The 14179-nt window shown below is 41.4% G+C and overlaps 1 protein-coding gene across 4 annotated transcripts in view; it reads left to right on the top strand.

The window, feature by feature from the left end:
* The window catches only part of rptor (regulatory associated protein of MTOR, complex 1), a 287229-nt gene that overhangs the window by 224119 nt on the left and 48931 nt on the right, over nt 1-14179 (top strand). For all 4 annotated transcript variants that reach the window (XM_049571490.1, XM_049571494.1, XM_049571491.1 and 1 more), the window contains exon 22: nt 7370-7488. In XM_049571490.1, coding sequence (XP_049427447.1) covers nt 7370-7488 — 119 coding nt within the window. The remainder of the gene's footprint in view (nt 1-7369; nt 7489-14179) is intronic.

Raw genomic sequence — 14179 nt, 5'->3', positions numbered from 1 at the left:
AGGCCATAAAATAAAACAATGATTTTAATTCCACGTCCATAATGAATTTAATTTAAGGACTCATGATGTATAACTATCTGTGAAATGAATAAATAAAACAAGCTCAAGTAATAATAATGAGTATAATAAGTAATAATGTGATTTATTTAATAGCACTAATAAGCCCAATGTGTTTTAAATAACAACAGATCCCAACCAGATTCATGTATTTATAGGCAAACAATCTAAAATATTACGCCTAAATACTTTTTGAGTGTACGTGATAAACTGATTCACTGAACAAGACTGACTTACAGTTATTTTTGATGTGTTGTTAGATAGCTAACAAACAAACAAACAAACAAACTACAGCAGAGCTATTCAATTACTGTTTCAACTGGGCCGCATTTCAAAACCAGATCATGTCGACGGGCCACATTTTTAGCAGCGAGCAACCGATCCACTTTTTTTTTTTTTCTTTCATACATATATATCTTTATATATACACAGGCATACCCTCCTCAACATGATGCAGAAACAGACTAAAAAGAGCTATCAATGCACAGAAGCATAATAAGTGACATTAACAGTATCTAATAACACACACCATCTCTCTACCAGCATCTCCCTCTCTCCTCTCCTCCACACACACACATTCACACACCTCACCCCCTGATGCTTTCCTTACAGGTCAGTTACACAGGCTATAGTTTTATACAGTCCATGGCAGCAACAGTCATGTTTACAACAACAAAGTCACCATTTAAAACCCAATAATATCTCACTGGAATATAAATGTTCCTCCTGACATCACAATACTGAGTGAAGAAAGTCACGTTATCTCAGTATGAAGACAGACATCAGTATCAGTCATTCATCCTGCTCTCTGTCCCTCCTCTACTGAGGACACTCCCTGTCTGCAGGTCGGCTGCCTCAGGTACATGTTCAGATAAAGTGTTAGCCTACATACAGACAGCTTTCATTTAGTTTGTCTTTAACAGTTTGCTGTTAGCACCGCTACTTGCGAGCGCGAATGAGAGACTGCGGACAGAGCGGGTTAAATATTGCTTTCTACATGCTGATCACATGTATTGATAAAGTATTGGCTTGGCTGGCAGAGGTGCACTTACTCACAGTAACAAGTGTAGTTGTCGTCAACTAGAGTCATCTTGAAGTTATATTCCCTTCATCTGCACCGTGGCCCCACCGCTGCGCAATGATGATACATGAAACCGAAACCGAAACCGAGCTTACTGTTATTACGGTGTTGATTACATTTACCTTGGGTTGTTTAATACCGGGTCCCGGGTGTTTGATGAAGTCTCCCTGTTGGCCGGTGATAAACTGGTGTCAAACTGTCGTTACAGCCCGTCCGAGCGGTTCATGCCAGGCTCGAATCAAACCCACCACTGGTGATGTACACATCGTCTCATTTGATGTTGCCCAATAAGAATCCAGACTGTCATCGCATTTTTTTCTCAATAGACGCAGATGTCAAAGCCGTGCTGACAGGAAAGAGGCAGAGGAGAAAACCGCAAAATCACCTGGGGCAGTGCGGGCGGGGCATCAAGGCCACTGTGGCCTTAGGGCAGATATTTTTTTTCAAGGGCACAGGGCCAAATGAGGAGGGCACGGCCATGGCCCTCGTGAAATTCCTGCCCTGGTAGGGACTGTGAGTCGTTTAGCTCAGGATCTTTCTCAACCTCGTCCATTCTTCATAACACATGAGACACAGCAACAGCAACAGGAATGGACCATTAAGATTATTTATACATACTTCTCCTCTTACCTGTTGTGCTGTTTCTCAATCTAGATTTTTTTGGCATGAGTTGCTGGGAGAGTCAGATGTCGGCCTTTTCTCCAATAAAGTGGAACTAGATGGCACTCGGCTTGTGGGCACCAAACAAATAAATTTGAAAAACTCAGCAACAATGTCTTTACCCATTAGAATGGCTTTTAAGTAGTAAAACGTGTCAACTTTACTTGAATTAAGTTTTTTGTTGATCACTGCCTCAGACTCCAAAAACCTTTTAAATTGGCTAATGTCTCCTGAGAAATTTTCACTTTCTAATTTAAGCAGTTTAATCGCAGGCTTCAAATTGCTCTGACTCTGATTTAAGCATGACTGAATCGCTGCAATCTCTCTATCACAGCCCTGTAGAGTACGTTGTTTATGAAGCATCTCTCCCAATATTCCTCTAATAACCTAACGCTGGGTTATGCTTTATCAAGCTCCTCATTGATATTGGCCACAGGTTTTATAGTTGCAGCTCAGACTCACTTCTAATCTTTCTTCTTATGGCTGCCTTGCCGTGGTCCCACCGATATTTACCCCAGCGATAAATTCAGTGGCACTTAATAATATTTTTATAAAGTCTGTCCCAGTTTTCCGCACAAGTATGATGCAGATTCAGGAAGTTGACATTCTTGCTGAGCTCAGCTCGGTCAGTCCTCCAGGGAATGAGCAGACTTGAGCCTGCCTGATCCCCAGTAGGGACTGGGAGCTGTCCATGGTACTGAACTGTAGGCCTGTTGAGACCAGCCCAGGAAATTGTAACAGGGACACACGCACTGCTCTCAACCATGAGCAGGAAACATCCGTCACCATGGATACAGATACATAGATAGCTCCCCGAGCTGTTACAGTGTATTATGTGGTTTTCCTGTAGATGTATTACACATCCAGAACAATGAGCACTTGCTCTAAGTTCTCTCTTTTAATTGGTGCATGCAAATACTGTAAGATAAGGGGAACTAGCTAAATATTTTTTAACCAAGTAATGTCTTTGCTTTCCTGTTTTCACTTCACATATCTGTGATTTCACTTCAATCCACAGTGAAAAATCAGTGTAATAAAAATGTAATCTATGGCTAAGCACCCTGACAGAAGTTACATTTTGTCTATTCTCTTCCATGTGAGATTGTGTTTAGGGTTAGTGCAGTTTGGTAAGTTGCACCAGTGTTGAGTCACTGTTGGATTTTTGGACTCCACTACTGAATTCTGGTTTATCGGGACTTCATAAAGCAAACACTCAAACAGAGGAAGAGAAGACAGAGAGGGTGTGTTTAGGCCAGAATGGGATTGATTCTATCTGACCAATCACAGGTATTTGTTTTAAAGCAAACTACAAATATCTCTGCCCCCTAAATACAGAGAGCTCCGAAAACCTCCAGCGGTAACTGCGTTGTCTGTGAAGGGAAACATCTGTTGTGTTGCATTTTGTGGTGGCTTTACTAGTTTTAGTTTTTGAAGGGTTGGTTCTCCCCAAAACCAAAAATACTTATCATTATCAGTCTAGAATGTTTTGTTGTGACTTGCCAAGTGGTGAAGATATTTATTTAGTGCTCAGAGCAGCAAAAAAATCAATTTGAAAAACTCAACAGCCAATAGTCACTTTCCAGAAATTCTGACCCAGTTACTCAAAAATATCACACACCTTGGTGTGAGCAGTTTTGTGTAGGAACTATTTTCTGTCGACCCAACTACACCCACAAACCGTATCACTGTGCAGAAGGAATCCAACATGGCTAGCTTGCTCATCTCACAGCACTGAGCTAGCTAATGTCAACAGCTCAGCTGAGGAGGATACCATTAATGTTTCCAGTTGTCATGTCTCTCATCCATGAGTAGATGCACACTTCCTTCTGAGCGGTGATACAGTTGGCAGGTGTTATTTGGTAGAAAGAAATTAGTTACTTCATAAAACTGCTCATAACAGGGTCTGTGGATTATCTTGAGTAACTGCGTCATGATTTCACATGTTTTATTATTAATATTTATTATTATTTAACATGTGAAAACAGTAACACAAATTTGGCAATTTGAACATCACAACCATGGGCCATCTGTTTTCATTGTATAAGAGAGAGTGCAGACATCTCTTGGCAACATCTCCAACACTCGGCAACTCACACCAAAATAACCTAGACTGGTAAATAGCACTACAGGTAAGAGGGAAAAAATTATTTTTGATTTTGGGGTGACCTGTCCCTTTAAATAACTGCCCCAGATTCCATGGCAATGCATCCAGTAGATTTTGAGATATTTAATTCAAAAACTAAAAATGTGGAGCTGGATCAAAGGTCAAGGGATCACCAAAGTCAGCAGGATTTATGCTCTGGGGAACATGAATGTTGGAACAAAATTTAATGTCAGTACATCTAATTGAAGACAAGATATTTCATTCTAGTACAAGGCAAGCTGTGGCTCAGAAGGTAGAGCAGGTCATCTGTTAATCACAGGGTTGATGGCTTTGGTCCACAAGATACTTAACTCCAAATTGCTCCTGATGCTCTTGATGGAGCGTTGTAGCTCCTTGCCATCAATGTGTGAGTGTGTGAATGGGTGAAACTGTCAAGTGCTTCGGGAAAAGGCACTTTCAATAGTTATATTTATATATATAGTCACATACGAATCCACTGACCTTGAAGTCCAGGCGTCACAAGTTAATGCCACCCTTCCTGCTGTACTCAGATTCCTCAACTTTATGCTTCACTTCTCTGTAGAGCTTGGCTGTGTCAGTGAAACAGCGTTGGGACGGAGTCACATACCTGGGTTCACATGTTTTTATCATGTAACAAAAGCCTTTTCAACAACGCTGTATGGACGCAGAACTTTGCACATGAAGTAGGTGATGGACTGTGTTATTTTCTTAGTTCTCTCAGAGTTGGATGGTAGTTTTGTCGAGTGTCCAGTGTTGGTTGATTTTTTGGCAGAGCAGGTCTAGCATTAGCTTGGCTGTCAGCGGCTAACACTAGCTCTGGATGGTGGAGTGTGAGGTGAGCCCACATGTTTGTAGTGTTATTCGAGTTTGAGTATTTTACTCTCATATGACACTGCTTGCAAATCGCATGTGTCATATCCAAGTCCTACTTTCCATCCATGTTAAAAAAAATCCAAAATTAGTCCAGGCGTTTGATTTAAACGCTGACGGCACATTTCTGATTTCTTTATTTTGATAACCTGCCTGAGTCCTCTGCTGACCTCATCAGGAAAAAAAACATTAGTGCCATCTAGTGGACCAAAAAAAGCAACTGATTTTATTATTCTAGTACCAAAAGTGGTATGGAAATTTGTATTTTCAAAAATTAATAACGTATATAATAAAAGATATGTACTAAGTAGGCATCTGTGTATTGATACAATATCCCCACACAAAATATCGCGATACTATGCTGTATCAGTTTTTCCCCCCACCCCTCCTTTATAGTGCTATCAGATGCCTAGCTTTAGGTTAAAACTGTGCCTTTCTGTATCTGCGCTGACATTAATATTTTGTCACATCAAAGGTTTGATCCACTTCTACCTGTGTCAGTGTTTTTCAAGAGCTCACCCATTTAAAAAACATCAGAGACATGATTTGGTGCTGCTTACACCGCTTACATCTCCCTGTGAAATAAATTTCAAATGTGCCTCACAGAGGAATTTCTTCTCTGCTTCCAAATGTTCTGATGCATTTTTTATGCCCTGACCATTTACAGCTCCAAAAACCGCTATGCAGTGTTAAAAGTATTTTATGTCATCCGCCAGAACTGAGGAGGCTATAAAACAGTGATGTGGTGCTTCATTTAGACGATAATTAACATCTTTACTACTGTACATCCATTTCACTGTGCACAAGTCTTGTGTCAAGTCAGGACAAGTCACTGGTACAGCATCGAGCCAGTGAGTAATGTCACCCGTCACGTTCCCCAGTGTGGACTATGTAGAGGCACTGCAGTGGTAATTTGTGTGCACCCGTAATGTAGAGCAGCGGCTAAATAGGAGAGGAACCGTATCTCACATTTATCAACTGGCTGTTTACTGCAGCAGGTAGCGCACTGGCTAACCATCGCTAATCATATCCTGCCCCTCAGGCTACAGCCTAATCACCTCTTTAACTTCATCACTTGCTTTCTCTCCTTAAGTCACTTGAGGCCTCTCTGTCTTTTCGTATCTTTTCCTGATTTTTTTTTTTCTCAACTCTGTCTTTTTTCTCCATCTCCCTTTGACTTTTTGCTACTGATATATCTTATCCTGGGCTCTGTACTCCTCACTTTTTACAGATTCCTCTTTGTGCTTATTGTATCCTTCTATCTCCCCCAGCTGTAGCCCTCCATCATCCTTCTCTCCTTTCTTGGAATCATCTCTCCTATCTCACCTGTCTTTGAAGCTGGGGTCCATTGATCCTTCTTAGCACTCTCTAGAGAGTCCGAGCTATAGGAGGGCCCAGGCTTCAGTCATTCCCACTTCTCCACAGCACACTGAGGAGTTTCCAGCTCCAGGGCTCGGCCAGTGTGCCGAAGGGAAGCAGGGAGATGATAAAAGGAAACGAAATAAGAGGGGTCATCCTCATAAGTCAAGTTTACACAACCACCTGCATGGTTGGAAAGGTCTGGGGAGAAAAAGGAAAGAGGGGAGAAAACAGATAAGTGTTGGTGAAATGAGAAATGGCAACAGCTGGAGACTATTACCGCTCCGTGTCCCTGTGGCTGACACTGAAAGAGAAGAGAAAGTCGACAGATTGAAGCTGACAAAGGGACATTTAGAGGGAGACCAAGCAGAAAAGGCACAGCAACAGGGAAGGAGGCTCAGTGCACTGCAGAGACAACGTGCAGAAGCGAGTAAAAGCCCAAAATTAGGGAGGGTGTGTAGAAAAGAGGGGAGACTGTTGCGAGCACAAAGAGACACATGACTGGCAGGTGCAAGCTCTAAACAAACTGATGTCAGGGAGCAACTCTGGAGAGAATGACAGGAGAGAGCTGGGGAAGGCAGTAAAGGAGCAAACAAGCAGTTTAAAATCACCAGTTTAAAAATGATAAACTGAAGAAAAATTAAAAATATTGTCACCAGTTACTGCAAAACAGTGCTGAAGATTAGAATTGCGACGGATGAACAAAACCACAGAACAATAGAGAGACATTGTTCATTTGCATTCATGATAAGAGCGACAGTTGACAGCAATGAAGCTCCAGTGGATGAGGAATGCCAGCTGCCTGTAGTGTGTGTGTGTGTGTGTGTGTGTGTGTGTGTGTGTGTGTGTGTGTGTGTGTGTGTGTGTGTGTGTTGATTAATGATGTACATTACCTGACACTGGAGGTCATTTTCCCTCTGCCATCTCAACACATCCAACAACTGCAGGCGAGGTAAATGACCGGGGCGGGTAGCATGATGCTAATGAGATAATTGTGTATTACCACTTAGCTGTTAGCTGTGCTGTGTTAATGAACTTGGATGGGAGTGATGAGTGAGATGTACAGTATGTGCCGGTGGGTGTGTTGTGTGTGTGTGTTTTCATCTACCAAATGTGTGTATGATTTCTGTGTATTGTCTAAAACTTTTCCTACAGAAACAATCTTTTATTCTAACACGTTGAACTTATTATTTATTTGCTTTGTGCCTTATTTCCAGGTGTGTCCTTCAACAGTGTTTACACTCAGATCTGGAGAGTGTTGCTCCATCTCGCTGCAGACCCTTTTCCTGAAGTGTCAGATCTGGCCATGAAAGTCCTCAACAGCATCGCATACAAGGTATGTTGTGCTTGTTTCTTGAGACATATTTCATCATCATACACAAACGTTGAAGGCTGGGCTCATTGTCAGAGCCATTGTAGAGTCAAATGAATGTTATCTGTGCATGTTGCACACAGGTAAACTGAAATGCATGGCACAAGGGCAGTTAGAGCGTGTCCAACTTTTGCTAGTTAAAAGTTGTATTATCTGTGCATGAAGTAAGGCACAGGTGGCAAAGGGGTTGTATTTTAAGCTCTGATTTTCTGCCCAAGAAATTACAGCCCAGCCCAACCTAATCTGCTGGGCCACACTTACTTATCACTCATTATTTCTCCAGGCTTGAATATGGTTGGATTCTTGCCAATTTACCTGTGTATTTTTTATTTATTTGTGTGTTTTTATTGAAAATGGCAGTTCTGGTGCTTAGAATGCAGGACATTAAATGGACTGAATCAAGAGGGAAAGAGAGAAAAGGAGGGGGTGACTGTGACTGATAGAGGAGAGTGATGGAACAACACAGCAGTATAGTGGAGAACCAGCTGAGAGAGAGAGAGAGCATGCAAGACAGAGGAACTGGAATTGACAGAAAGAAAAAGGAGCTTCTGTCTCCCCAGCGGTGTGAGAGATGTCCGTAGTATGCAATGAAGAGTGGTCGTGATCATCACTGCACACCACAGTGCCATGGACTGCCATGTGCGCCCGATGCTTGAGAGGCTCGAGTCTTGCGTGAGACAACAGACTATCAAAACAAGGAAGAAGTGGTGCACGGGCACACATTAGCCCTGAGCTTTTACTAAATGTTTTAATATTAAGATAATATATAAAATCTAAGATATATATTTTTTACAGTAGAAATTTGGGTTTTTAATCAGGCTCAGGCCCAAAAATGCTGCCGTATTTAATTCCTTCATTTCTCATAGGTGTGTTTGAGGTGTAACATGAATTCTCAGATTGTCATCTCCCATTGCCTTTAAAAGCACCAGATACACCTTGCTATTTATATGGCAGGTTCCACAAATTTGAGAAGCGAGTGATTTTCTGCTGAGAGTAAGGCAGGAAGAGCAGTGATGTCGCTGCAGGAAATATCGTGGGACATTTAAGCAGCAAAACTGAAATTTGTACTTGACAGAGGAAACAGAACTTTTAACTTCTGAAATAATTAGTGAAGTTACGCTGATCCTCGTGTGTAAATGTGCACAACCCCTCTTAATGGGGTGTCAGACAGCAGCTCTGCAGCTCTGCTCTCTGCAATGTTCACATTTTAGAGAATGTCATTAATGTTTTTCCTCATAAAGATGGATATTTTTTTACCCACCATAACACCATGGTTTAACTGTAAGCGAGCAACGATAACCGAATCAGTTTGATTGCATTGCTTTTTATTAGAATGTTTTAAGTGGCCAGAGTGACGCAATCGGACACAGAGTGACACGGCGGAATGTGGTGCTGTTTTGAGCTGAACTTTTGTCTGACACCCCTTTTCTATTTTATTCCTGTCACTCGCGTTGCAAGTGCTGCAGTGGACGAGGAACAGCTGATCCACAGAATTGAGGAGTTATCTGCTAAGTATTGTGTGGGATGCTCAGCAGAGCTTGTTTAACAAAGTGTAGGCAGTAGTATGATATAGTATGATAGCAACAATCCCCACAATAGTGTTGTTATGAATATGAACAGTAAGGAAGTAACCAAAGCTGGTTGTTGTGTGTACACGACATAACAGTGATGCAAATTGTGTGGACAGAGCGCTCGCACTATAACAAGTTGTGGTACTTTCTGTTAGGACTCAGTGTACTTGCCTATTTAGGTGCATCTTACTATCTGAATACACCCTTGCAATAGCAACAGAATTACTGTGCCATTCTGATTTTAGACCAGGTTTTTGTCATTTCTGGTGCCTTAAAACAACCAACAATGCAACTGACCACACCTTATTTAAAGACCTTCACACCCATGGGCGCAAAGAAGGGGACAGGTACATTTGGGACTTACACAACATGGCTGCTAGCCCTGAAAATAATAACTGAGTCGGTCTGACACTGGAAATGACCGATGCACTGTGGCCACTTTGAGTCAGGTGTAAGGTAGTATGTCTTACAGTAAAACATAGAAAACATGATTCAAAAGATATATAAAACACATGTATAAAATACTCCACGTCAATGAAATAACCTTTCAGCCAACCATACAATGCACACACACATACATAAAATGCAGTTTTTTTATAACCTGTTCTATTCCTAAAACAGCACTCAATTTATCAGGATGTTTTGCTCTTTTACTGGTTGCATAAAATATTGAGGAACCAAGATTTTAAGCTTTTTCATGGCTGAGCTCATTCTAAGTAATTTTGAAGATGAGTAACATAATTGAGTTGTAATAATTAACTTTTGGTCTCAGTATCAGTGTGGCAGTTCTTTTTCACCACACGGTTATGCAGTGAAAAAGAACAGTTTCCAGCACACACGCCTCACTCTCCCACTGGCATTTCCTTCCTCCAAAAGGCCATTACTTTTGTGCAAATGCAATTATGGCCAATGACTCCCCCAGGCTTGGCAGAGCAGAGCAAAGAGGCTGCCGTAACTTAAGGAGCCATAATAACCACTATAGTCCACCACCCAGCCTAACCCTAAGGCAAAGAGGTACGAGTTTCCCACCACCAACACCAACTGTCCCCTCACTTACCTTCAGAAGAGCAGCATCTCTGCATTGAGACTCCCCACTGGACTGCAATAAAAAACAACAGGACTTGATTTACAGTATAAAACAATAGAGTTCTTTTCTACCAGCTAATGCACTGTGCTGCCTGCATGGCACCAAGACTCACTTCTGTCATAGTATTTCCTCTGTACCTGCAGACCTGAAGTCAATCAAGCAAACAGTGGTGTCATGTTTTAAAAAAAATACCACTCTGACAGCCAACGTGTGGGAACAAACAGATTTTTAGTATTCTGTAATTCAAGAGCAGGTGACTGAAACACACAAAGACACAATTAAATCGAGCACTACATCTGCCCAAGACCGTCTGCATCATCTTTACTGTAAGAGCTGCAGGTTTAAGGCTTGAGATGTTCCATGTCAGACTTGATTGACAAAAATGAGGACTCAAGCTTTCACTGCCTCAAGATCTGACTTGGAACCTAAAAGCAAAAACATTCAATTCACAAGTTTTGATCTTGTATAACCCAGTAACAACTAGAAGGGTTCTCAAAGAGCACCTCCACCAAGGCCAAATGCCCTAATGATTTGGACCTGCTCCTAAATGTAATGGGTTCTTTCTTTGCCTATTCTACACCCTTCCACAAAGGTGCATGATACTTGACTTGGGCTTGTCTCAGCTGATGCTGATCTGAACTGATCTGACTTGTTTTACTTCCATTTAGGCTTGACTCTGACTTGTCTTACTTGATTTAAGATTTGATTCTGAGTTGTCTCAATTGATTTGACTCAGACTTGTCTTGATTGACTTGACTTGCACTTGTCTTGATTAATTTGACGCTCAATCTGAATTTGTTTCACTTAGATTCAGATTTGACTTCTCCTGGTTATAGTTGACTTGAGACTTGATTTAAAGGTGCCATATGTAACTCTGAAGAAAGATAGTTGATTGTTGAGTCTCTTTCGTCGGTAGTCAGTTAGATCTGACTACCAACCCAAAGCATCTGTATTTGATCACCTGGAGAGGAGACTCAACGATGAATCTTTCTCCATAGTTAAATATAGCACCTTTGAATTTTCATTTATCAACTTGCAACTTGACTTTAAATTATACTGACTGACTTAAACGTGGACTTGAACTTTTCTCCATTTAGCATGAGACGTGACTTGGACAGGCTATAATTCCTGGTAAAGCAGCTCTGCTACTTGCTTTTGCTGAGTGATACTGAACTGAAATAATCTGGTTATACACCTACCTCATAGTTTGCAGTCAGTCCCACAAATTTGTTCTCGATATGCCATGTGGCACCAGTGTCACACATACATGGAAACAGTCAAGAGGACTACCTGTCTTGTCTGAAAAAATGAGGAACAGCAGTTTGACATTTAAAGAAGAACCACAATGTAAATGCTGTACTTTCTGAAGTTAATGAGTTCTCATAGATGGAGCCCACATTATTTTTTTCTCTTGCAGAGAGCTCATCAGGGACAGCTTAATCAGAGAACATCCATCCCAAGTTCACAAGTGTTAACATTAGCCTAACTGGGAATCCAGCTCTTTTAATTAGGATTTTAAATGTCAAATGTTATTGATTTGTAACAAAGTGAACAAGGTCAGCAGCTAATTAAAATTTACTTGCTTCTCAGATGATGAAAGCATTAAATGTTTTTTAATAGCCCCCTCTTGCTGCGTGATGCAGAGGTGAAAGCCTTGGGTCTTTCTTTTAAATCCTGTTATTTATTTATTAAGATTATGAACTTTTGCACTTTTTTGAAATTGAAATCTGATTGTTTTTACTTGACAAGGAAATGCAATTTAAACATTACCCTACAGAGTCCTTAAATGTTTGAATGGACCTTGGGGCGGCTCTGTTCTCCAACTCACTTTGTTTCTCTGCAATTTGTCGACTTGACAAGTAAATGAGTGGTCATAGTCATGAGAAGAGATTATGACTTTAGAGGCTTCAATCTTCTTACTTCCTTTGCCTGACGCAGCAGATATCTCTTCTCACACATTTACCCCATGTCACCGATCACATCTTCCCCCCATCAGTTCATCGTCTCTGCCTGGATCAATCCCCTCCACTACTTCCATGTCATCATCATACATCAAGGCGCTGTGCACTTTCTCCACTAGCTGAACATTCAGTTGGCATCAGAAGCCCCTTCAATAATTAAACAGGAACATTCAGAGGGTTTTCATCAGCTTTCATGCCCATATCCTACCAGAGTCCTTGCTGATAGTGTCATGTGGGTGCATGCACTGATTTCTTTTCTCTCAGTTGACTCACTTTCCAACCAATTAATGATGGTGGAAGTGAGGGGAAGTGGGATTGGAACAGGAGAGCAAGCTGTTTCCCAGCATGGAGAGAAGCAGCTGGTAGAACCGATCACCCCCCAGTTTCCTGCTAATGCGGGAGTTTTGCATATCACATTTTCTGGAAAGCTTGTCAGCAGATAAGGCGGGTGGCCTCCTGTGTTAGCATGATGTTTGTTTACCACATGTTGATGATCTGCAAATGTTGATGAATAATCCATGAACATGTTGCATAATTGAGTCGTGCTAACTGATGAGCTTGCAACTCCACCTTTCTCCCAGCATCTGGTAAAAGGTATACAGTTCGTGTTCTCTAATTAAAGGGATACTGTGCAGATTTTCAACCAACTCTCTATTATAACATTGTTGGTAGTATGTGTAAATGAACTGTGCTCAATGTCCGTCCATCTTGCCTGCTCAGATCTCTCTGTTCATCTTCTAGCAAAAGTCCACCAAATGATTTGTGTTGTTTTGTGTCATTTATGCAGATTTTCTCTGGCTCTCAGGCTGTTGCTCCAACTACAGACTGCACTTCCTCATTTTTGTATGCCCACTATGACCAGGAACACAAAGGGCCTTTCCCAAACCAACCCCTACACCCTCTCCCTACCCACCTCTATTCTGCTTCAGCATTCATGTGAATGGTCCATCCCAAACCAACTAGTGGGGACTAGAAGTTGCTTATAAAGCCTTCAAACAGCAATCCTGCATCAGTGCCAGCTCACTGACTTCATGCAATGCAGTATTGTGTTCGTCATGGAAGACACTCTGTACAAATACATTTCAGTGTGACTGCCTCTAAAGACGTAAACTGTTCCAACCAAGTTAGACATTTAATATTGTCGTACAGATGTTAACATGTTAAAGGTTAGGATATAATATGCCCATGTCTAGTTTCTGAAAAACAGCCGCATTCATATGATTGTAAAATGTTATTTACAGGAATTACTGGGAAAAAAAAAAAAAAAAAAAAAAAAGCGGCTTATTTTTACTTATTTTACTCTGTCCGTCACCGCACTCGCATTTGCAACTAAAAATAGTTTTGTGCGAGCAAAATAAATCATTCAGCACGCTGTGTGAGTACAGATTTCAACCAGCAGCAGAAACAAAACGGCGAATCCCACCAGTTGTGGGTTGAATGGGGGTCACAGACACGGATAGGACGCATTCCTGTCAAATACGGCGGCGCATGATAACGGCTTCCCGGCGACGGAGAAGTCCGGCTCCAGGTGAATAACTTGTTGTCATGACTGCCCAAAAGTACCTGAACAGCCGAGCCATGGCGGCACACAGGTATGTGGCGTATCAGAGGAGAAACGAGCCGTTCACATTTCTCTCTTTGTGGCAGGTAACGGCCCACAAACCTCACCGCACTTTAGGGACTGTTCTTTACTTATGAAGGGACTGTTCTTTACTTGTCAGGGGAGGAGGGTGGCTGGTTGATTCTTATTTTATTTATTTATTTTATTTTGATCCCCCCTATGTTAATCACTTATTGATGCTGTTTTTGAAGTATGAATAAGTCAATAAGTAATTTATTCCATTGAAATATCATTGATGTATCATAGAAAAGTGATTTATCTTTTTATAAATGACAAAAGGCACATCTGCCTCATTTTTGCTGTGGTATCCTGATACTACTCAGAACCGTGATACTTTCACTGATATCGTACCGTGGGTCCCAATTTTGGTACCGTGACAACACTAATCTGGAGGGGGTTCATCTGCAAAAACTAA

The sequence above is a fragment of the Epinephelus fuscoguttatus genome, linkage group LG3 (assembly GCF_011397635.1).
Source record: "Epinephelus fuscoguttatus linkage group LG3, E.fuscoguttatus.final_Chr_v1".
Lineage (NCBI taxonomy): Eukaryota > Metazoa > Chordata > Actinopteri > Perciformes > Serranidae > Epinephelus > Epinephelus fuscoguttatus.
This window is presented reverse-complemented; position numbering and strand designations above follow the sequence as displayed.